The 25,966-nt window shown below is 35.0% G+C and overlaps 1 protein-coding gene across 16 annotated transcripts in view; it reads left to right on the top strand.

Moving 5' to 3' along the window:
* LOC125670788 (uncharacterized) overlaps window positions 1–24,493 on the top strand; it is a 56,987-nt gene extending 32,494 nt beyond the window's left edge. For 9 of the 16 annotated variants that reach the window (XM_056162898.1, XM_048906164.2, XM_048906168.2 and 6 more), the window contains 13 exons: window positions 1,001–2,931; window positions 5,246–5,329; window positions 5,680–5,778; window positions 5,944–6,769; window positions 8,344–8,477; window positions 10,951–11,099; window positions 12,645–12,747; window positions 12,885–12,961; window positions 17,425–17,631; window positions 18,442–18,562; window positions 18,939–20,997; window positions 21,232–21,309; window positions 23,089–24,493. In XM_056162898.1, the coding sequence (XP_056018873.1) occupies window positions 1,032–2,931; window positions 5,246–5,329; window positions 5,680–5,778; window positions 5,944–6,769; window positions 8,344–8,477; window positions 10,951–11,099; window positions 12,645–12,747; window positions 12,885–12,961; window positions 17,425–17,631; window positions 18,442–18,562; window positions 18,939–20,997; window positions 21,232–21,280 (5,808 nt within the window). In that variant the 5' untranslated portion in view covers window positions 1,001–1,031 and the 3' untranslated portion in view covers window positions 21,281–21,309; window positions 23,089–24,493. The remainder of the gene's footprint in view (window positions 1–1,000; window positions 2,932–5,245; window positions 5,330–5,679; window positions 5,779–5,943; window positions 6,770–8,343; window positions 8,478–10,950; window positions 11,100–12,644; window positions 12,748–12,884; window positions 12,962–17,424; window positions 17,632–18,441; window positions 18,563–18,938; window positions 20,998–21,231; window positions 21,310–23,088) is intronic. The other 7 variants (XM_056162901.1, XM_048906171.2, XM_048906170.2 and 4 more) reach the window with 7 other exon arrangements.
* Window positions 24,494–25,966: the final 1,473 nt, after the last annotated feature.

The following is a 25,966-nucleotide window of genomic DNA, read 5'->3' as shown; positions in this document are numbered from 1 at the left end:
AGCAGATTAACTGTGTGATTTACCTTTTTTGCTATAAAGTGGCCTGTCCTAGTGGGAGGTGATGAACCCATCACCTCAGCCTTTTGCCATGGTTTTTCCCTAAGGGGAAAAGACTACTAATTAAGAGTATGTTGTATGTACACATTGCAGGTGTGTTTTCTGTTATCTGGATACTAACTAGAGCCAAGATCTCCATATTGTATGCCTCATATATAATCCAAGCATCTGATCAGTGCTGTGTTGTATCAACTTAATCTAATTATATACAATCTTAATAATCATCAGACTTCACTTGATAGGTTTGTGTATTAGAATCTGTCACTGTCATGTTTGGGAACCTCCAGATTTAAACATTAAGGATTTGCCTTGATGAAGGTATATTGAACAATAACCTTTGAACTGAAGGAAAGTTTTGTAAGATAATCAGGTTCTTTTTATGAATGAGTTGTGCATGATTCACAAGAAACAAGGCCAGGTTCCTTTACACCTGATTGCCTCATGTTTCATTGTTGTTTTGTTAAGTTAAAAAAGTTACCATTATAGACTCTCCTCATATGTTTCAATTTTCTTCACACCAGGTTGAGGATGGTCTCTGGTTGATTAATGGAAGAAATTTGAATGATAACAGTACATTGATTTGAAAATGCTATCTTCATTTGCGAAGTTGTTTTCAGTTCATTTGGTATTTTTTGAATGTCTAAAAGTGCATATAGTACATTTGTATCGAGGAAATTGCAGCAATATGCATCAAAGTAAATGAGTTACAATAACTGATATAGAATGGTCTTCCTTGGTGGTCTGAAGGATGTTGTACGTCACTTGGCATTGTATACAGTGACTTAACCATCCCTTCATATCCCTTCATTCATGAATTGTAAGCAGGGAAGTCATCTCTGATTTTCTCCATTTGTATTGACACTGTTTTCTAAGGTACTGTTACACTCAACAGATAATGGATCAAATTATTTATCTTATTTCAGATTTATGATTTTTCTTTCAGGTCCAATGTAGTCGCATTAGGCTGTCCCTAAATGGCAGCACGGGGACCGCCAGATGACAAGAATCATGAGAAATTGTATGTCAAGGTGCAGCAGGAGGAACGCCAAGTTATTCCCCCTGTTCAATTAGCTCGACAAGAGATCAAAATGACCTATCTGCCCTCAGATCAACCGCTGCCATGCATTATCACTACCTCATCTTCCTGCGAGGGCAGACAACGGGAAAGAGAAGGAATTGTGGGTATGGAAGTCGGTCCACTGGGAACACAGAGTATGGTCCAAGTGCCAAGCTTAGCTGGTCCCAATGGCAACCAAAATACTACATCTGTCATGGAGATGTCATCAACTATGACAACATCATCCAGTAAACAAGTGAAAATGGAAATAAAACCTGCAGGAGTGTCTTTCCAGCATGAAGAATTACCACATGCTCAAGTGCTCGAATTCTTTGAAGAACATGGAAAGAACATACAAGAACAACAACAGCAGCAGTCACAAGCTCTAGTTCCCCATTTTCAAAAACACAAACGATCTCCAAGTCCAAGTCCAGTAAGACAAAGCATTGGTCTGGATCATCTTGATAATCTAGTCAAACTAATGGAACAGCTCTCAACATTAAGAGATGAAAACCTCAAACTAAAGAAAAAGTGTGAGTACTTGGAAAGTACTAAACACCTTCTACAGATCAAAAGTGCTGTTGAATCAGAAATTGGATACTTAACACAAGGAGCTAATTCACTTCCAAAGCCAAAATCCAAGTCAAAAAGTTTAGGTAGGGGCAAAACAAGGCAAAGAATTCCCAGTGCCGAAGATGCTCAAAGTTTGGAAAGCATGGAAGTGCAATCAGAAAGCAGTATAAAGAGACCTAAGGCAGTCCCTCTCAGCAAAAGAAGCTTTTCTACTGGTTCCATTGACATTCCCTCTGATATCATGGAACAATCGGGGGAGGATGAAATCTCAGAGAAAATCTTAAGCTTGTCCACAAACAAGGGCAGGAGAAGTAGTCGCAGCAGCACTAAGGCTGCAAAGTCTCCAACAACCAAACGCAAGACAAAGACCTCAAACTGGTCCAAAATAATCAAAGTAATCACTAGACAGAAAGCACCAGAGCAATATGGTATCAGTGTTAAAGGCAGTAGAAAATCACAGCAAGGCAGGCCAAATAGCAAAGAACTGACAGTGCCTACTTCAGCTGTTGATGGAAGGTCTGTTGACAGTGGGGTAGGTAGTGGCTTGGAAGCGGATGGCACTGAGGCACAACGAAAATCCACTTCATTTGGAGAACCCATAAGTCCCCCACCTTTCACCAAAGAGGAGCCAAGACAAAAACAAGAGGAGGATCTGACATCTGATATCTGGATGGGGCCTCCAGAGTGGATTAAAAAACATGAAGATGAATTTTCAACATTAACATCTGATCAGAGCGAAAAAGAAGTTATAATCCTTAAATCCAGTGAGGGCAAAGATGATTCAGATTACCTTCAAGTCCCTATCACACGCAGAAAATCAAGTCCATCTTTGATGGACCACAGTGACCGAGAAGAAGATACCACAGATGATGATGAGGAAGATTTCACTCCTCTAAGGAGAACTTCAAGTTACAAAGTTCAGTCTACTCATGATAATTCTGACATCAAAGATGTTGTGGACTCTCCCAAAATCATCAAAAAACAACATAAAACACCACTAGGAAAAGTTGGGAAAATCTTCCATGTACGCAAAGACAGTATAAAGAAACAGTTGATAAAAAAACAGAGACATTTAGGAGAGGAAGGTTCAGAGATGGATTTAGAAGATGATGATGGTCCTATTGGAAGGTCAACACCAAAAACCTCACCATCAGTGCCAAGACAGAGAACATTGGATATGGCTGAGTCCCCACCCTCCAGGGCATCGACAAGTCATGGTACTATTGATGTCTCAGCATTAATGGGTAAGTTTCGTCATGTATACTGAGATCTATTACTAAAAAACTCTTGGTAAAGGATGAAGAAAGGGTCATATCCAAATGAAATTCCTTTTTTTTCAAAATTAAGAACATCCCCCATTCCCCCTTTGCCCAAATTCTGTCAATATCATAATTGTTTTTACATGAGAACCACCACAGAAATTGGGATTTCCCAATACATGTATATTCCTGTTCAAAATTTCACACCACCCACTTACAGCAACAAATCACTCACTCAGACTGTAAAATTTTGGCAATTACCAGTTTGCATTATAGTGATATATGAAACTTCAGTATTATAATATATCAGTACAATTATTTATTTATTCCAACATGATTTTTTCACAAAAATCTGGTGTTCCTGATGTAAGATTCAGAATACAGAATCACAGGTCTCTTGTCAGTATAATGAGATCCCAAAATTCTGAAGAAGCAATTAATTTTGTTTACTCTTAAGACTTTATTGATCTCACTATGGTAGTTATTGGCAGAGAGCCACATGTGATGACACTGCGATCAATCTGTGGGGGCCATGATATAGCTAAAGAGGGAAGTTCAATAATTTAATTGTAATCAAAATCTCAATAATATATAACCAGGCACTTTATAATCATGATTTAAAAGAAATTAACTTGGATTACAATTTTCCCTTATTTCTTGCCAGTTATGCAAAAAAGACTCTTTGCATGAACTGCCAAGGAAATAGAAATACTGTAAAAATGTTATTATTATGGCAATATACATGTACTGGGAGAAAAATCCATACCAAATGGTTGAAATTTCAACAGGATGATTACAAAACATTAGAGCATGGCTTGCAGAAGATTTCTATATCATAGATAATTGCCCACACAGTTGTGAACTGTTGCAGAATAATGACCAAATTTAGAGAAAAATACAGATCTGTAGTCGATAAAAGCCGCTAGTTTCTTCGGCTATCAGAGAATCATTTCTTTTTTTTTTGGATGTGGGCAAGTACCATTGGTATTTCAAATCAGTGCTTGCACCATGTTTGGATTTTTTCGGAAACTCTGTTACAATCCTTGTAAAGGTAAATTTTTAATGGTTCATTATATCATAATCAAAGAAATTGTAGTTTTAATAAAAAATTAATTGAAATTTGAAAAATCAACACTTTTCTGTGGCTCTAACAATGGAGTTGGAGTGAAATTACAAGAGCATGATTGTGTACGTGTTTGGGGCAGGAGGAAAGGGAGTGGGGAGAGGGTAAGGGATGATGGTTGATTTGAACATATTTTATTGCATATATAAAATACAAAAGGTTTGAACACGTGTTCTAATAACTCACAAGGTTCTCACCTAAGATTAATTGATAACAGTTCTCATAAATCATATACATAGACGGAATAAATACCATAATTTTGCTTGTACATATAACATAAAATACATTGCTATCATGAGAATCTGGGTGAATTCAATATGAATTTGTGTTTGGAATGATGGTTCAAGTTTGACATTACAAAATGCCCTCAATACATATGGATGCCTCTGTTTGCAGAGCCCTCATAAAATACACAAAGAAATGCACTAAGCATTGTAAGAGAGTATATGCATGCTTTAGAAAATAGGGATAGCCTCTGAGGCTATAAATTCAGAATTTTTCAGTTTGCTGAAATCATTATGAGGCCAAAATAAAATATATGTGTTTTCTATATCACTCCACTAAAAATTAGGTAGGGTAGGTTATGGTAAAACATTTTATTTGAAATCTAATAGTTTTTGGTACACTTTGCATATACATATCTATATACATTACAATTACTTTTCAAACATCTTGAAGATCAATAGTAGTCAAAATATAAATCAGAGAAATTTGAACATGAAAAGAAAAAAATTCAAGTTTGAAAATTGCAGATTTTTATTTTATTTATATATATATTGTCAATAAAATTGTTTAGGGTTGGCAGCAAAAAAGTAAGTAGGGTTAGGGAACCGGAAACACACATATATTTTATTTTGGCCTGATTTAGTTTCTTAAAGTAAAATTGTTCAGTTGTAGCAAAACTGAAAGGAAGAGTTATATCATCCTGTCAGAATTACAGTTTTTGTGTGAGGGGTGGTGCCAGGTGGGAGGGGTGGTGATAGAATGATTATTGCTTTCAGTTTGACACAGCCAAGTACTCACAACTGCATAATTTCTACAATAAGATTTACTGCTTTAAAAGGTATTCAAAGAAACTGTTTGATATATTTTATCAAAATCGTTCTCATGCACTATGAATTGGTATTAGATGGACACCTGTACATACACACATGAAATGTATTTGCAACATTGTAGGTGGAATGTCAGATGAATTTTCTAAGAAAATGAAGGAGTGGAATGACTTGCAGACGACAAAGAGATTTTCAGCATCACAGAGAGGTGGGATTGCCAAATTCATTAGTTTGACCAAGTCTGCATCGGTGATTTAGTATTACCAAATCTTCATTGGTAATTTAGTATTGGGAAGCTGATATTTCTAGTATGTTTACTTAGATTGTTTACTTTAAGACAATGAAAAACACAATAAATAAAATGCTGATTTTCCCTCTAGACCTTGCTGTTCCAGGAAATTTATGGCTTGATTTCTAATTATCATAGTTTACCCAAACAAATTCCAATTTCTGACTGGATTTTAGGTGCCTCTGTAACGATATTAGCTATGGGGAATTACTGAAATATGAATTGTTGAACTGAGATGTAACTTTGCAGCATTGTTCTGTTGTTGGCAGATGGTGAAACTAGTGAATCTATGATTCCTGAACAAATGGCAGTATCTCCAGAATTTCAGAAGAAAATGGATGAATGGGAAAGGACAAAAAGCATCAAATGTAAGTTTTCAGAATATTGAGATGATTATAGAAAAGGATGGTAAAACATCTCAGTTCCTTCAATACCTCATTTGAAATTCCTTTTATATTATATTTCAAAATTATACATATATGTAAACATCATTATTAAATTGTGATTATTAAAACATTTGTTTTTGACTGAAGACTCTAGCGATGATCATGATAAGTCAGTCATTAGGGACTCCAGAGAGGGATCACCAGAAACTCTTACTCCACTGGAGGCCCAGTCTCAGCTTATCAACATCGAAGAAATTCAGAAAAGGCTTACCGACAGCTTCACACGGAAAATGGAGGAGTGGGAGAAACAAAAGTATAAGACCCGGGAGGGAAGTCCTGGACTTATCCGAAAAAACAGTGGAGGAAAGTCCATCTCACGGAAAGAAGATCGACAAAAGAGCAGGAAAATGAAAGAGGGGAAAGGGAAACTGGAACGTCAGAGAGAACGAGAGCTACAGAGGGTGGAAAAAGAACAACAGAAGTTGGAGAAAGAGAAAATGAGGCTAGAAAAAGAGAGACTGAAAGCATTGGAACGTGAAGCTAGGATTGAGAAGATGAAAGGACGTCTCAGTCAATCAGATATGGAATCCAAATTCAAAAATCCAGTGCTCAGTCCTTTAGCTGAATACAAAGTAACTTCAGATTTTGCTAAAAAGTTACATCAGTGGGAATTAAGAAAAGGACCAGGATCAGTTTCTATGGCAACTTATCTTGAAACACAGCAAAAAAGTCTTGGACAGAGCCCTAGTCCTGACAGCTCATCTAAGAAGGAGACTTTTACAGCAGAAGAGCAACATCAAACCCCAGTTAGAAAGCTTTCCAAAGGTCAAAAGCCACCACCTTTGACCCTGATGCCTTGTTCAGATTCTCCAGATGAAGTGTCACCAGGTGCAAGGTCACGGTCATCTTTGGATAGTTTCGGAGATGATACCTCTATTACCATGGAGAGCATGACAGAGTCTAACATATCAAGGTACTTCTATAATTTTTGTGTCACGCATTATTAAGACTCTCCTCATGCCAGGTTGTAGTTCAGTGTTCTGTAAATCAACAGTTTGATGGACAATCATAAACATGGGCATGGTTACTGGTGACACAGGTATTTACTGGTGACAGAGATGAAATTTCTCTGAAGCTTTTATTACAGACCATTCATCCAGCATGTGTCACCAGTGACCCAGTAATACAAGCTTGATCCTACACAGAGTAATGAGCAATTTGTGTATTCTGTCATGTAACAAGGCCACATACTTCACAACATTAAAATTACTGACATCATTTCATAACACTAATATTAATGGCAGAAATTTAAGAGGAGAGAACATGTTTGAAGTAATGTTTATGGGTCACCAAATATTGTATGGGTAAATTGAAAATGGATGTCATTTAGGTTAAGAGAGGTTTATATGTTAATTGTTGCATGATACCAAGTCAAACAAATTGACGCTAAACAGACAATTTTTAGGTGACCTATTGTTATCCATGCCTGTCTGTTGTCTGTGACCCATCATTTAATTTTTGAACATTTTTGACTTCTTCTTAGACACTACAAAGCCAATTTTATCAAAAATTTTCTGTCAAACATGTTTTTGGATGGGGAAAAACTGAATTCCATAGTCCCTGTCCTTTTGGATTTCAAGGAGTAGGGCTGAAACTTCTAAATATACAAGTAGTACTATCTTTAAAAATCTTCCTCATTACTCTCCGGCAGAATTGGCATAAAAACACGGGACATAGTTATACTGAGAATGGAAGCCTGGAAATTCATGGTCCCTTGTTCAGGCCACATGACCAACTAACTTTTGAAATAATTTTCATAAAAATATAAAACTTTCGGTATATATTTACATTGATTTTATCTATAAACAAGCAGTTGTTTTAAACATCTGTGCTAGATAAATCATAAGGTATAAGTATAAACAAAATTTTGACTGAAGTCTATTCTCAGTTTATGGTCCTAGGGCAGGACTATAGAGATCATATAGTGAAAATGCATTAAATGTTTCAATTTTTTTCTATCTTCGAACTTCTAGGAAATAAAAGTAGGTGAATAGTTATAAATATTTAACTTAGAGGCCTTTGTCAAAATCATGACATTTATGACCCATAGGTTAGGGTTTCAGGCTCTAGAGCAGGGTCTATAAGGATTATAGAGTGAAAATGCCCTTATTAAAAGTGCAGTGATCACTAGCATGGGGCCCTCTACCATTGTCTACCATAGTTGTGAAATTCATGACTAACGGTTTAAGTCCAAGAGAAGGAGATCTCATAGTGAAAATGCATTAAGTCTGGCACAGAAACTGGGTGCATAGCTATAATAAACACTTGGCCTCTACCAAAATGTGAAATTCTTAACCCCTGGGTCAGTGGTTCCAGCCCAGGGAGGGGCTTTATGGCTCATAAACAGAAATTGCATTGTGTCTTTAAAAATACTCTACTCCTGAGCATACATTGTCTATGACAATGCGTCCTGAGGCTGAATATGTACTTTGAAATACATTTAATCATTACTGTTGATTTAAAAAGATTTATCATTTGATGTATTAGTTTGGAGAAAGCTAATGCTCGTTTGTTGGAAGAGCTGCAGGAAAAGGAAATGGAATATGCCAATCTGCAGGAGGAGGTCCGAGATCTAAACGAGAAACTGAACAAAGCTAGGATACAACATTCCAAAGAACTAGGTATACACTCACAGAGATGACAAGTATTCTCAAAAATATTTAATAGAATAAAAAAAAAATCAATATTCAGAACAAAAAAATCATTTGAAAGTCAATACTAAGTATTATGAATTAGTCTGTGTTAGAACCTAGCTATGATTGAATGTTGCACAGTATCTTACAAATTGCACTGGATCTCTGTAGTCAACATACATCAACATATAGACTAATAGTATGGTATAACTTGCCTAATCTGAATGTTTCTCTCTTCTATGCTGTGGCTTAAAACTTTAAATACTATGGTAAAAGTACATCCTGTAATCTGATCTTGTCCAAATCAAATCAATGTTTTGGTTTCAGACCTTTCTAACATAGACAAGTTTCTATGTCCTTAACTCTAGCTGCAGAACTGTAGGATAGACCAGAGATGGTGAAGAGAGCTACAGTTCTGCAGCTAACTCAGGGTTTTTTGGTGTTTTTTTTTTTTTTTTTTTTTTTATAACTATACATATTTAATCTCTGAAATGATAGTATTACCTATGAATGCCTCTTCCTCCATTAATACTAGGTCAATATATAGTTTGCTACTAATGGTGAATAAGGCTGATGGTTAAGATTTAATATCACTGAACATTTACATACTGGTGACAGGTGTATAAAAAAATGCATATATCTCAGTACCCAAAATTTTATACCAGTTTTATTAATGAAAACATGATAGTTAAAATTTTCCAAAATATCTTGTCTTTTGGCCTATTTTGAATGAAAATTTGATAATTAAAATGGATGTTGTACTTTGTGATGCCGTACATACAAACTACTTTATAAATTATATGCCATTATCATAGATCTGAAATTGCAGTGAGTTTTATTTATATTCAGAAAAGGGAAATCAAAGCCATTTAAATAAGGCCATTTTGTAAAACCTTTCATAAGCTAAATAATTGAAATATTTTCAAATAACACTTGAAGATTTTTACGTTAGTGAAATAGCAACTTCTGATGAGGTGCAGCAATGATGATGCCCTATGTTGTACCAAATCACATCAAAACCAGCATTAAAATTGTGAACATTCTTAAGGTCATTATTATAAGGATATCAAATATTTTGGATGTATCAATTGAAATAGGATTGGACTATGTTTGCAGGGGATTTTCTACTATTTGATCAAACAATAATGTAAATCGATCAATGATACATGAAATGCACCAATGAAAAGACATTTTTGAAGGATTTCAATTTTAGGTAATGTTTTCCATTGAAATTGTAAATAATGCAAAAATAAGGTTGGTTTTGTAGGAATTTTTTTTTTTAGTAAATATGGGTTTTTAGCAATATCAAAACATTTGCAAATAGCTTTTTAAAGATCTATAACAAAGCTTTTGGAGGTATCCTATGTCCTTAAGTTCTACAATATAGGACATATTACAGATGGCATTTATACCAAGTTTTAAATGTCATTTATCAGATTTTGAGTGTGCCTGTGAAACGTGTTTGTAGATTTTGAAAGTATGTTTAATGAAATGTAAATACATTCACAATATATTTCCCTTAGGTACTACATAATTTCAGATATTTATCATATACATGTATATACATATATAAACATACTACACTGTACTATAGAAATGTTTCTTCTTTTGTTGTATATGTATATACTTATTCCTTGTATATCTTACTATATATACTTATTCCTTGTATATCTTACTATGTATACTTATTCCATGTATATCTTACTATGTATACTTATTCCTTGTATATCTTACTATGTATACTTATTCCTTGTATATCTTACTATGTATACTTATTCCTTGTATATCTTACTATGTATACTTATTCCTTGTATATCTTACTATGTATATTTATTCCATGTATATCTTACTATGTATACTTATTCCATGTATATCTTACTATGTATACTTATTCCTTGTATATCTTACTATGTATATTTATTCCATGTATATCTTACTATGTATACTTATTCCTTGTATATCTTACTATGTATACTTATTCCTTGTATATCTTACTATGTATACTTATTCCATGTATATCTTACTATGTATACTTATTCCTTGTATATCTTACTATGTATACTTATTCCTTGTATATCTTACTATGTATACTTATTCCTTGTATATCTTACTATGTATACTTATTCCTTGTATATCTTACTATGTATACTTATTCCTTGTATATCTTACTATGTATATTTATTCCATGTATATCTTACTATGTATACTTATTCCATGTATATCTTACTATATATACTTATTCCATGTATATCTTACTATGTATACTTATTCCTTGTATATCTTACTATGTATACTTATTCCTTGTATATCTTACTACTAGGGTATATATATCAACAATAATACTAATGAATCCTTTATATATAACCATGCACATATATCTAGAAGACATGTATGTATAGACAGGGTATATAGCTCACCTATATAACATAGACTAACACACTAACCTGTTTTTGCCCAACAGAACAATATAAAGAATGCCTTGCAGGTGGGAGTGCTGTTCCCCCCGTCTCCCCCCTTTCCATGTCTAACCAGCTGACTGAGCTAGAGACAAAGATCCAGGAACTCAAAAACTTTGGTGAAAACCTTGCAGTGACACTAGAAAGTGCTGCGGTATGTCTATCTCTGGTTGTAAGCTGAGGCTATTTGTTGTTCAACTGGTTTATAGCATCTCCTTCAATGGAAAGTTGTATACCGACTTTAAAAGGGATGTCGATGAGTACTCGACTATCGCTCGGTCATACTGATCATTGACTAAATTTTTCATAGCCAAGAACTCATTGAAAATAGCTTTTTAGTAATGTTCATAAATTATAAACCCTTTAGTGTTTTTTTGAGTAAGAATCACGTAAAGGTAAAGTCAAATCGGTTTTAATTCCTTCACGTTCAAATAAATCATTTGGATGGTGGTCTGTAAACATGCCTCCAAAATTCACTGTTCGGACATACTGTAAAAGATCTCATGATGTGCAAGTGGTGAAATATACAGTGTGTGAAACTGAACTTGCATATACAGCTATATCTCTCAAAAAGAGGGAGAAAGTTCACAACTGTGAATTAAAACTTAACCTCTACAAAAAATCATACCCCGATGGTGATCCACTTATATGGTGGTCTACGAATGAAAACCGCTTTTCTTTCCTTGCATTCTTGGCCCATAAATTTTTGTCCGTGCAGGGGCCACCTCGGTGCCTTCAGAGGGAATATTTTCATCAGCTGGACAATTGGTGACAAAACTTAGAAATAGGCTCTCATCTAATATTGTTGACAATATCATTTTATTAAATCGTACATTGTACATACATTGGAAAGACCTTATAAAAATGTTTGCTTGTTTCTTTTTATGCCTAAGTGGATTTTGATTGTTGCTTGTACAACATTTCATTATCAATGAAATAAGATTGATTGATTGAATATTGTTTAACATCCCTCTCGAGAATATTTCACTCATATGGAGACGTCACCACTGCCAGTGAAGGGCTGCAAAATTTCAGCCTATGCTCAGCACTTATGGCCTTTGAGCAGGGAGGCATCTTTATCGTGCCACACCTGCTGTGACATGGGACCTCAGTTTTTGTGGTCTCATCCGAAGGACCACCCCATTTAGTAGCCTTCTACCACAAGCAAGGGGTACTGAGGACCTATTCTAACCCGGATCCTCACGGGACTAAATAAAATAAGAATTCATAAACATAAATTCAAATGAATTTCTGTACTTTTCATGCTAGCATACTTGAATAAAGATAAACCCAAGCCTGTCTGTCTGATGTCTGTTGTAATATTGTATCACATATTGTTCTAGCTGTCGTTAATTCAATTGAACAAATTTTTAAATGGCTATCCAGATAACCAGTCATTTTTGGCAGCCTTGCATCTCATGAACTCGGCTATCCATGTGCGCTGAGGTGTGACAGATGACTTAGATACAAGCTTGTACCCTGTTGGTCCATTTTCTTTTACCGAGTACTCAACTGTCACTTAACTAAAGCCTCTGAGTATTCGACTAGGCTATCGGAGTAAAATTGACATCCCTAGAATTTACCTTATCAAAACAGCAATTCGATATTACATTATTTTCTTAATTCATCACAGAGCTTTATTATCAATACAGTAAGATTGTTTTCTGACACGTTGAAAATTATCAATATAATCTGATAGGTATGTAAGTGGCAGTCTATTGAGGGAGAAGAGAATGTCAATTCGCGGTTGATGGACCTATTGGAGAAGATGAGACAAATGTTGATCCAAGCTTCACAGTCAGGTATTGTGGGATTGCCCTAATGAACACTACATACTATACCATTCTCAATAAAGAAAAATGTTTACAAGACATTTCCAACCCTATGCACAGATCAAGAATTACTTTCCATTGATGGAATCATATTTTTTTACTTGCAGAAGAAGTCTACCAGAAATCTTCTGCTCTGCACAGCTTTGAGAAACTGTACAGCCAGGCAATGCAGTTACAGGTGCAGGTAGAGCATGATTTGTGTGGCCCTTTATATATACTTAGGCTTGACAGATCCAGCTTCCTCTGCCCACTGATGTTTTACATGGCTGCAGATGCTTAAATGCATATTGAGTGGAAGACAGCAAATGCCTGAAAGTGGCTTATAGAAACTGGCTAATTATAGTTTTTACAGTGTTTGGGTTGAGTTTACAATAGTTTGAATTGAAAATACGAGTTTGTGTGTGTGTGAAGTCCACAAATCAGCTGCAGTGGTTACCTAATTGTTTTGTTCAGTACAGGTTTCATGACATGTCAAGATATTTGTGTATTAAGTTTAAACAATTTATGTTTGATGCTGTATACAGCATATGTTTTAATACCACTTGTTTATGACAGGCTGTATAATGGTATGGCAAAGGTGTCTGTCTGTCTGTCTCATAGCTTTTCCATGTCCAGCTGAAAGCTTGGACAGTTTGGGGCCAAGAATCATCAGAATTTGTCAGATGATGTGTCTCAGGGTGAAAGTGTGTCATGACCTAAAAGCAGGTCCACATGACCTCAGTTGAGAATGATGCATGTATTTTCAAATATAGATGAATTTTCAAAACCCTGTTTGGCTCGTAACTTGGATACTATGAAGCTTAGATCATCAAATCTTGTCAGTGAATGGCTAAGGTTAAAGATGAAAGGTGTGTCACAACCTAAATCTAGGTCATATTGACCTCAGTGAAGAATACAGTAAAACCCTGTCAGACCTGAATACTGTGTAGTATAGAATCATCATATCTTGTTACTTGATTCATATGTGGTAGCGTTAATGACATGGCTTACATACTTGTCTGTATTACATACATTACATGTAGATGTAAAGTTCCTTATGTATTTGGACATCATGACCTACATAGATAAAACTAGGTCACAATGACCCTACATGGAAAACAAAAATTGTAGTTATGAAGAAGACAGTTATAAATACTTTATTAATAGATTTTTCAAACATGTGCAAGAACATTAAGAATTTCAAGAATGCACAACATTTTTAGTGTAGTATTGATAAATAAACTCAAAATGGATATCACTTTCAATACATTGAATTTATATACCATTTTGAGTATTTCAGTTTTAACAGCTTTTGTATACCAAAGTTGTCTTGCTGTTTGATTTGGGGCAGATATTGTGACATTATATACACTTTACTCAATTTAAATCTCCATCAGTCTTTTGTTAGTATTTTAGTAAAATTTATCCTTATCTCTGGCTGACATAAATTGGTTAGGTTTTTTATTAACTACTTAATACAGATTGCAGTGTAGGAATCCTTCTCCTGTAGTGCAGAAATGATAGAACTGGTGTCAGGGTTAACGTTGGTAGCTAGGACAATTCTGGGAACACTTCCTGTAAGGAGTATCGTATGCTGTGATGGTGCTTCATTTAATGCTATATTCATCAAAGAATAAACCAGATAACATGGAATTTCACATTCATAATTGTTCACCAATCATTTCTTTCAGGAATGGTAGTTCTCAATTTCATTCATACGTTTCACATCTTCTGGTATCAGGTTCATTCTTCTACCTGTTTGCCTTATTTTAAAGTTCATTTGCCCTATGACTTGTATACAATGTATATTCACCCCAATAAATCCCCCCCCCCCCCCCCCCCCCCCCCACACACACACAAATATTACAATAAGGGTTTATTCAAATCAAGAAAAATGATAAAATTGTATGATAAGCAAATTATGGAAATCAAATTTTTTATTTTAAAAATATTATTTTAATTATTGACAATATATAATGTAGGTTAGTTTGTATTTTTGTGTGTAAGAGCCCAGTGTTTCATCATTTGAAATGAACGGTATAATTGCTATGCTGGATGTGTAGCTTTGATGTAGGTCTTTTCAGAGGCATATGATAATGAACAATGTAATTGGTGTATTACTGTTTGGAAAACACAGCTGAATTTGTAGTTGCATGTTATCATTCAACCTGAAGATTGACAATGGTCAACAGCTGAATTAAGTCTCAGGGAAGTGTAAGTTTATTTATTCATTTATTTCACACCTTGGAGAAAAATAAATAATTCTATTTTTTTTTTTAAAAATGAATGGTTCATAGAATTACTTCTGTTTTATTTATTGCATATTCTTGCAACATCGTACTTTATGATTTAATAACAAGTGGCAATTAAACAAATAAATTTTTACAATACATGCATCTAGCTCATTTGCAACTGTTACATACTTCAATAACAATCAAGGCACAAATTAATCCAATTAAGTATCATGATGATAAAATATCATCAGTTTCGCCATTTACATACATGGAATATACTAAAGCATTTAAGCAAAGAGGGTGAATGAACTCAGGGCCAACGGGAAATCATGCGAATGAACCTTGATTGGTTTTTTAAATATCATACAATATGCACTATAATTAGAAAAGTTAAGGTGATGATATATCTCTTCTATATGTAAGGATGTAGGGAAATTGAGTGACCTCTTTTATTATACATACTCATTACAGTTGTATGGGTACCACTGTAAAGGGTACGGTCAGACTGGTTTGATTGCTCGGGACCTGATAGGACAGTTGGTAGAGCACCTGATAGGGGACTCAGTTGATAGAGCACCTGACAGGAGACTCAGTTGATACAGCACCTGATAGGGGACTCAGTTGATAGAATACCTGACAGGAGACTCAGTTTGTAGAGCACCTGATAGGGAACTCAGTTGGTAGAGCACCTGACAGGCGACTCAGTTTGTAGAGCACCTGATAGGGGACTCAGTTGGTAGAACACCTGACAGGAGACTCAGTTGATAGAGCACCTGACAGGAGACTCAGTTGATAGAGCACCTGACAGGTTGTTGTATTTCTCTCTCAAAATGAGAGGAATCGATCAACTGTTGTCGGAAATGGGAAAGGGAAAGCCAAAGATACATGCCAGTCTTTATGATTTTTTACTGGTAAATTATTCAAATTGATTGCATGTAGACAAGTCCCACCCCCAATTTAATTAAAATTTGATTTTAGATCCGCTAGCATAATCGCTACACTAGCATCTAGAGAGCATCATCAGAGGTCAAACTCGAAATGGTGACTATCTCAAAGGATCCCATTTTAGCAAAATACATGCAAGGTTGTTCTAAAATATTTTTTTTGGAGAGGACCATTCTGTAGTCAGCAAAGGTTTATGGGTGTAGTTTGAGCCTGGTAAAGTCAAGGGGAGAGAAATATGCTCCAGACAAGGATTTTACACAGGAAGTTAGTTCGCCTTTTACTCTTGATCTAGAAAATGGGTTCATGGCCACTGCACACCCTCCACCTTACTCTATGGGTGAAGTTTGAGTCCGACTGAGCCAAGGGTAGAGAAAATGTGCTCCAGACAAAGATCTTACACAGATAGGTTTATTGACAGTGACCTTTGACCTAGGGAACTGGACCAAGGTCACTGTACACCCTCTACCCATGGGCAGTCTGTAGGAAATATTATTTAAGCTCTGACTAGACTTGGTCATGTTCAAGAGAAATGAGATCGGATGGACGGTCAGAGGGATGGTTTCAGTTCAGAGGGATGGACAGTCTAATCATTGTAAGGCTCTTGCAGAGCCAGGCCCTTATAATTACCCAAATCCCCAAAATGTCTAAATCTCAGACCCAGAAGTGACATCATCATCAAATATTAAAGTTCCAATAATTATCTATCATTTTTGAAAGCTTCAAAAAAATCGACCAAGCTGTGCAAAATTTGCTTTTTGCAAAGTGCATTGATATGGTGGATATCAACACACTTTGAAAAATAAAGTATTTTTTTCAAAGTGCGTTGACTTGGTCCCAAATTAAACACACTTTAAGAAAAATTTCCAAAGTGCATAATTTTTCAAAGTGCCGTTGTAACAGTGCTGCAATCTGCCCAGGATCTGGAACTGACATGTAAAAATACCTGCTGACTTGTCTTCAGGGGAAAATTAAGATATTTGAGTGATATGCAATTGTGGCAATCAGACAGGAAATTCAGGGGCTCCAGGTTCTATCACTGATCTGATCCATTGCATTTTTGCTGTGATTTTGAATTGTTTAAGTATGATTAAAGTAGTGGTCTCCCTTGATTTTACAAAATGTATATATCGCCTATCTTGAAGTCATCTTTGAATGTCAAAGAATTACCAGAGTGGACTGAATCTGTAACAATAACAATGCACTTTGACTGATACTGTCAATTCCATTGGTTGGTCAACTTGTGGCCACTTAAAACTTATAGAAATGATTCTGAATAATTATGCAACAAATTGTATTTATACAAGTGTGTGCTCTATAACTTAATATTCATCAAAATTTTTTATGTGAAAATGAAAGATAAAATTACTGAGCTATTAAACTGTGTATTATGTCCATACTTTAATAACTCTGATGCGAAAGAAGATCTGAATTTTATCTTACTTACAATTATAGTAACTTTTATACATAATTCTGTGGCTCCATGTTTTAGTTGAGCAACCTGAGACTAAGTCAGATTGAGCGCAACAAGGAGATCATGTCTATGAAGAGGCAGCTGCTGCTACAAGAAGCCAATAATCTGCTGCTACAGGCTGATATCACCCGCCGTGAAACAGAGCTGCTGAGATACAAACAAGTGGCCAAAAAGAATCCTGGACTGAAGCGATGGAACACATATGGCGGAATGGAGGGACGTGTGGTGCGTGTTGTGGATTTATTAAGAGCACAAAATTCAGTCTATTTATTGCCTTTCTAAGAATGTTAAAGCAATAATTGTGAAAAAATGCAGTTAGAAATTGTTTTAATTAAGCTAGCAGTGCATTTATACCAGTAGTTAATTTATTTAACATTAAAAGATTATCAAAACAACAATGATTCATGTCCAATGTTCAGAGGAAGTGTGTCATTGATATCTGTCAAATTTTAGAAACTAAAAGATTACAAACACTGGAAATACTGCAAATGATTCCTTTCATCTCCATATTCAGACATTTGTGTAACAAATATTAAGCAGATCAGCATTTATTTAATTTTTTCTTAAAGTAAAGATAAATTAGTTGTTATTGTTTATAAAAGTATGATTTTCACAAATTGATTTGAATTAAAGGATACAAGTTGAAAATTAGATTAAAAAAAACCAAACAATGTGGCAATTAAAGTGTGAGCATTCTAATATCTTTTCATAATTTTCCTATTTTTTTGTTTTGCTGCAAACTAGGATAAAACAACACGGTTTAACTTGGTGTAAGTTCGATGTTGTGCCCTGTCTGTAGTATGTGTTGTAGATTTATCACCGCTAACTGAATTGTCTCTCTTACAATGTTAGATGGTGGAAGTGGTCCATTGGGTGTTCTCCACCTTTAACCCTTGATCAACATATTTTCTGTTTTCAGTTTAAGGACTACCATAGTTGAAAATCATATTCCAGTTAAACAGCATTCAAATATCTTTAAAATTCCAAATATAGGTGACTTTTCTGAATACATATAGGTTTTTACTTGACTTCCAGGTGGAAGGCAAAGAAGCTGAGTCTGTTCCACCATACAAAAGATTCACCAAAAACTTTGCCAACAAGTCAGTTGTGAATGGGGCTGATGAGCTGCAGGAGGCCTCAGAACCAAGCACTTCAGGTAAATGTTGCTGTCTCTGAAGGAGTCAATCTATTTGATACAGCATGATTTTGATGTAATGCTTGAATGTGTATCATGTACTAGATAAAGTCATATCCAACAACTCATACTCTGATACAGAAGTCACACAATGACACTGAGTTATAATGCAATAGTCAATAAAGGAGTTTAGAGTGGTTTTTTTACGACTGTATCAGAAGCCTGCATTAATCAACTGTTGTAACTGTTGTGTGCTTGAAATGATAAAAGTACAGTAGCACACAATACAGGTTAAGATAAAGACTGTCTTTGTATTAGTAGGTGTGAAGTAAAGGAGATACTCTGAATTAAGATAATAATTCTTGTATTTCAACCTTTGCAATCTTAAACATTGCAGATACAAGCAAAGATGACAGCATGAGAACAGATGATGCATCTCCCATGGTCACCCGTCATACCGACACCAAAGGTTCATCAGTCATTCATGTATCACAAGCTGTTCATGCCATGCCAAGAAAACCATCGTGTTCAGAAGACCCCAGCAAAGAACAAGAAATGAAACCAGAGAAGTATCAATCCACTGTTGTTGTACCAGCCAATCAGAGTCAAAGACAGATCATCCACACTGACAAAGGAGTGGAAATATCTCTCACCATTAAGTTGCCTAAAGCCAATGTAAGCATGCCTAGAGATATTTCACAGCAAGAACTCAGTGTACCCAGAAGCCAAAGAGGGAAATCCATTGAAGCCTCCAAAGTCACGGTTGGTCAAGTCAGTGAAATAAGTGAGTCATGTTCAGGATCAGATGTTACTGAAATGAAGTTTCCAGAACTGTTGATACCTGAGTGGAAGAAGACAGCAGACAGAAGTTTGGTGAATGTGGAGAGGCATGAGGTGGAAGACCCTATACTAAGTGCCTCAGTGCCTTCTGTGGCCAGTCAGCCCCCAAGTGAAACCATTCCAGTGACTTCTGACTCATCTCAGTCTGATTCTGGCCACTACACTTCTGTTTCTGCTGATGTATCTAAAGAGAAACCTGTGGACCAAAGAATACCTGTCATCAGTGAAGAACAGGCAAGATCTCTGGAACAGCTGAACCAAAACAAAAGACATACATTTACTGGGGTGATGGATACTGGCTCCGATACTGCCATTGCATCTAAACCTTTCAAACTAACATCAGTTACAATTAGTCCTTTGATAGGTAGAAGAACTTATGAATCAAGTGTTCATTGGCCAAGAGTTAGAAATATAACTAGTGTTCACAGGATTAAACCAGCTGAGGAACTTCTGCAAGAAAGCAGGAGATATAGACAAGGCCAGTCAATTTATATGACAAGAATTCTACAAAAGTATGCTTTAAGTGAAGAAACCAGAAAGTATTTCGATGAGAGACAGCTGAGTTATGACAAAGAAAATTTTGCTCATCATGGTTATGTAAAAACAATAGTACAGCGTTTATCTCGTGAAGGAACTCCTGATTCTGGAAGTAGCAGTAGCAATGTTTCTGTGAGGCCAGGTACCTCACTCACTATTCATCGTGCAGATTCTCCACGAGCAAAGTCTGAATTTGTCCAGCAAATTGTGAGAAAGCTCTCAGCTCCCAGTGGACCAGGCCAGTCTAGAACTGGTGTAGCTCCCTTGAAAGATTTAACTAATGGTGTGGGTGTGAAAAAACTGGCTCAGGCCTTTGACAGTGGAAGAAATACCCCTGAAAGGGCTATTTCTGACACTGAACAAAAGCCATACAAATCTGTGTTAGTGACAAGTTTAAGACAGAGAAGTCATGATCTTTGTCATATTTCCTTTGATTCATCTTCATCCACTTCAACATTAACTTCTCCTAATACAACAGAAGAATATGATCCATTTGATAGTAGAAAAGCTGATTCTGCTGTCGGTGAACATGTGATTAATTTCTCATCTATGCCTTTGTTAAGTGTAGCTGAGGAGGATTCTTCAGATACAAACAATGGATACAGAGAACGGGCAGCCACTACCACAACATGTGACTCAAGCTCTGAAAAAGGAATCCGAAGCAGTCAAATAGAGGAGATCCATGCCCTCTCTGACAGTGACATTACGTGTCCATCCTCTGGGAAACGCCACATATCTCACAAAACCATAGTCCCAGCAGGCGTACCCCAAATGGAAATAATATTTCCCCAGAGACTGACAGAAAAGGGCAGTGGAAAGGTAAAAATGGGAACAATAGGCCTGCTGTGTCAACAAACAATGTTGTCGTTTGATCTCGGTTTGACCATGAAAGCAGAACAACAACAACAGAAAGAATTTGCAGACGTTAAACTCAGAAAGAAGAGTGAGACAGAGGAGGAAAGCCCTAGACCACTATCTACAGGTTCTGACACCTCAAATGAGGAGAAGAAAAAAGCCAAATCCAGATTCTTCGAATCTAACTGGTTGCAAAGGCCAAGAAGATTTTTCAAAGTTTCGAAGTAAGTATACCAAATTCATTTTAAGTTCTAGACTCTAATATGCAAACACATGAATTATTCAATGAATAACTTTCAAATTTTCATTAATTTGAAGAAATTCTATATCCAAGAAAAATATTATTTGATTTGCACCGATGAAAAAAAGAAAGAAATTTTATTCAAAGTACTCACTCATCACATAATATAATATGAAGAGAAGAACAATAAAACTTGTTGAAAATCTGATCATTTTAGATGCTGCAATAGAACAGCTTCAGAAAATAATTATGTTTTTGATAGATGAAGGAGCTATTGAAAAATATCCGGAGATTGGTAATTGAAAGTTTTGGCATAAATAGCAAACATTTCTGTACATGTAGTGTTGTAATTAATTACTTTGATGCTGGAAATTTAATTCTTTTATATTGCTGGGGTATGACCTTTTTGGTTTTCAGACTAGAGCATATTTTGATTTTTATTTCTAACATCCTATTACATGTATTGGCTTACTGGATATGCTGGCAATTAAAGTTCCAATTAATAATTAACACAGACATTGTCAACATTTTTGCTATCATTTATCTGAAACCAGTTCAGCTGATTTAATTTTCAATCTTGTATCCATGGAATTTCTCCATTACATTAAGTTTGAAACTCTCTTCATACTGTCACAAATTGTGAAATCTGTTGAAAATGTGACCTGCATATTGAATGTGTGTGCATTTAGTTTGAATGATGTTGACTGAAATCTATTGCAACTACAGATTAAACATAATACCCTCGATACTCTGTCATGACAAAAAGTTTCTCACAAAACAATCCGAGAAAGACCTAGGTTCACAAAGAATCCATTATGGTCCCAATTCTGTATATAATGTATGTAATTTTCTTCTCTAATGGAATTTCAATATTCTTTGGTGTAAAGAGTGTGACTTTGAAATGACCTTGACTCAAAAACAAGACAAGCAATAACACCCTTTTCTGAGTGCATGTTTCTTAAAAGAATTAATGTATACTTAATATGAGAAGAATCCATCTTTAAGCTGCAACTACATAAACCTAGTTTAGATTGACATAAGTGACCCATGATACTTTGCCTTTAATGAATGACTGAAATTTTGACAATTTTCAAGGAATTTCAATTTTGGTTTCTGACCATTTGAACATGGAAATGACTGCATTTCAGAGAAATCAAAGAATGTTTAAAGGTCTTGGTGAGAAATGACTATTGTTGGACTTAGTTCTTTTATGTAAATCCAATCGTTGTGTGCTGTTTGATTCATGTAGAATGAAATTATTCAGTTTAGGTATCAATAAAGCAAGTGTTTTAGATGATGGAGTCAAGTGGCTTCTAGATCTGAGCTTACCACTGGTGATGCTGTCAATAACTTTCAAGAGGAAAATTTGCCAACTATATGAAGTTAACAAATATAATAAAGGTGGTTTAATAAACTTCCGAGTAAATTAATCTAGAAATTATCCAGTTTAGACTTAAAAATGTTTTAAGACATGGCTAATCCAATTCATAAACTCAAAGGACTATTGCAATCCATCATTTCTTATATAAAAATGGAAGTAGTGGTCTGCACATATACTGCAGGCCGGTATACAATTATATGATAGGTAATATATATTTAATGTCTGTTCAACATTAAGTTCAAACGAGACCTTTTGGCTGGAGTGAATCACATTCTTTACTAATAAAAATGATCTCCATATATCTCAATTCTTATGTTAGCATAAAATTTGTATATTCATAAACAAATAGAATATTCATAACCTTAAAGAATGGCATGTCAGACAAAATGTGTGGTGATGATACTAGATCTTTATTACTAATCATGTCTAATACACCAAATTCAGAAAATGGCTATAATCCTTTATTTATATACAAATGTTATGTCAGTGAATTAATAGCATTTATTAAAAAACACATCATACAGCTTCTAAATGGGATTTAACGATCATGCTGAAATAAGATTGAAGTATGTGACATCACTTTATTAACCCATTTGGCATGTATCATAAGAAAAAAAGCCTTCAGCAATGAATCATTGTTTATTACAATTTAATAGTAATGAAATTATAACACCTTTATTTGGTATATTGCAGATGCTAACACTTATTGAGTGTGAAAGGTCTGAAACACTGGAGTCATGCTCAACAGGAAGGCAGCCAATGTTACGATGGAGGCAATCACCTGTTTCCATGACATTCAAAGCTGACAAGCCCAGAAGCAGATGATCAGAAACTGTCCTGCACAAGGGACCATGCACATCTTGTCAAATGTCTGGACAACTCTCAAGCCGCTAGACAAAGAGAGTTAGGAAGAACCACTCGACATCAATGAAAAACTTGGATCTCCATATATGACCTTTATTAAAGCAGAAGATTTTCGCAATGGCCTTGCAACCCTAGCAACTAAACATTGTTTTAAACTTTAATCTCTTGACACAACCTTTAGAATTTGTTTTTACATGCTCATTGATGATGATTGCTCTGACCAAAACTGTGATGATTTAGTCACATTTCATCTCATGGATAAAATCTTTTATCCTAATTTGTTTTTTCCATATTAAATGTCTTGCCAAATCTTGGTCATAGTTACAATATCCATTCAGTTTAGTTATAGACACAATGCAACTTACTGGGAACACTTTATGAATAAAATGTAGAATATAACTGGAATGAATTACATGTATAAAGATTAGAAATTTTTATTGAAATTAAAAAGAAATGATGTATACAGGGAAATTTTTACCCCATTAATTTTTTTTACCTATAAATACATTGAGAAACAATTTCATCCTAATTTTGCCCAAAGCTGTCTTTGGAACTTTAGAACTATTGATAAATTAAAATTTACCTACTTTTCAACTCGCCCACCGGGTGAAATTGGTGGAAATTTCCCTGTATTCAGTAAGACATAGAGGTTAAATAATATAATCCAAGTTAGGTACTTATTTTGTTTAGATACCTTGAAAAAAATCTATGTATTCAGTAAAACGTAGAGGTTAAATAATATAATCCAAGTTGAATATTTATTTATTTTGTTTAGATATCTTGAAAATGTTCCCATATACAGCAAAACATAATATAATCCAAGTTAGATATTTATTTTGTCGAGATACCTTGAAAATTTACCTGTATACAGCAAAACATAGGGGTTAAATAATATAATCCAAGTTTGATATTTATTTTTTTTAGGTACCTTGAAAATTTATGGAATTGTGATTTAATGGCATAAGTAGGTTGTCTTATTTGTAGCATTAAATGCATGTAGATTGATACTTAAAAACATTGTTACAGTAGCATAAAATGCAAAACCTGCCAAAGATAATATGCTATATGTCCACACAAAGGAATCTCAGTAGTACTTCCATCTAACAAGTTCTTCTGGATTCTTCACATTATACTCTCAAGTATTCAAAATGCCAAAAATGGTGCTATGTACAGATTTCATGCAGTTTGTTTGTGTTTGATAAATGATGTCAGATTAAACAAGTTTGAAAGTGTGCATCAATTGTTCTCTTTTTTCCCCCCCAAGAACACAAAAACTTAACCTGAGGATACTTTTGAAAATTTATAAATTAGGCGGCAGTGGGGTTTTTTTTTTTGTTGGGGGGGGGGGGGGGTGTTTCATATGTGCAAATACATGTAATGAAATGATGGAGTATAAAATTTTATATATTACTGTGTTTGATCATAATATTTATTTACATCATAATTTCCCCTTGGCATTACCCCAATATGATGCTTTCCTTAAAGAATTGAGAATATGTTTTGGGGGGGGGGGGGGTATGGAAACATTTTAGTTTGCATAATAGTATAACAAATATATTGCTGGGAATGGGATCAAAATTGGAAACTTGAGGCCTACCATCTTTGCTATTCAATAGGATTTTGATGCTAAACTCTCCTCACAGCAAGATGCCCATGAGCCTTAACAGTCACCTGAGTATCAAACAATGGACTTTAGGTTAAGCAGGACAGCAACTTGAAGTTATTTGCCAATGAATTTTCCTTATACATGTACAGTGTAATTGGTAAAATTGTAGTTAAGGGGACAATTCAAATAATTTGGGCATGGAAGAGTTACTTCCCCTGAAAATCAGTAAAAACTATGTTTAAAAACTTTCTCCAAAAATTATGTTATATATTGTATCTTGTTTAACGTTTTCATTCATATGGAGACGTCACCAAGACAGGTGAAGGGCTTCAGATTTAGGCCTATGCTCGGTGCTTATGGCCATTGAGCAGCGAGGGTTCTTTAGCGTGCCACACCTACTGCGACACATGACTTCCGTTTTTAAGGTCATCTCCGAGGACCCATGACATTCACACCTGATGCCAAGCATTTGGCGATGGAACTGTCACTATTTATTTTCTCGACTTGCAGGGTGAACGCTCTAACCTCTTGGCCACTGCGGTGGTTTCCAAAATGATGATTTCTGTCTGAAATTCACACAGACTAAGAGGAAGGGATACTATTTCAACAATTTAGTAGCATCTTTTCAGATTTATACAAGTATAAATTTGATAATGCATGGAAATTGTCTTCACAAAACCCCATTTTTCCCTATTGTTTGACACATTTATCTGATTTTATGAAAAAAAAGTGTTAATGATTTTTTTTTTTCAAAATACATTTATACATCATGTAAAAATTAAATACTCAAGGTTAAACTAGGATGACATTTTATTAAATTTTTCTTCAATGATATTGGTTTCTTCTGTAAAATGTATCGTATTGAAAATATTGAATTGTAGCACAAGTATTGCAATATGTATCGTATCCTGATGGGGCATACTGTGTCAGCCCCAGCATTTTGATAAGACCTACTTGTAAGCATCTGTTAATCATCTCATTTGGAAATTTAATGAAATATAAGTACCTAGCTTTAATCCACGGTAGACTTCAATTTATGTTGAAAAAGCTGAACTGCTCTCAACTTTGTAAACAAGTTGTAACTTTTAACATTTATCAATA

This window comes from Ostrea edulis, chromosome 4 (assembly GCF_947568905.1).
Source record: "Ostrea edulis chromosome 4, xbOstEdul1.1, whole genome shotgun sequence".
NCBI classification, from domain to species: Eukaryota; Metazoa; Mollusca; class Bivalvia; order Ostreida; family Ostreidae; genus Ostrea; species Ostrea edulis.
The sequence above is the reverse complement of the archived record's forward strand: the minus strand, read 5'-3'. Positions and strand labels throughout refer to the sequence as shown.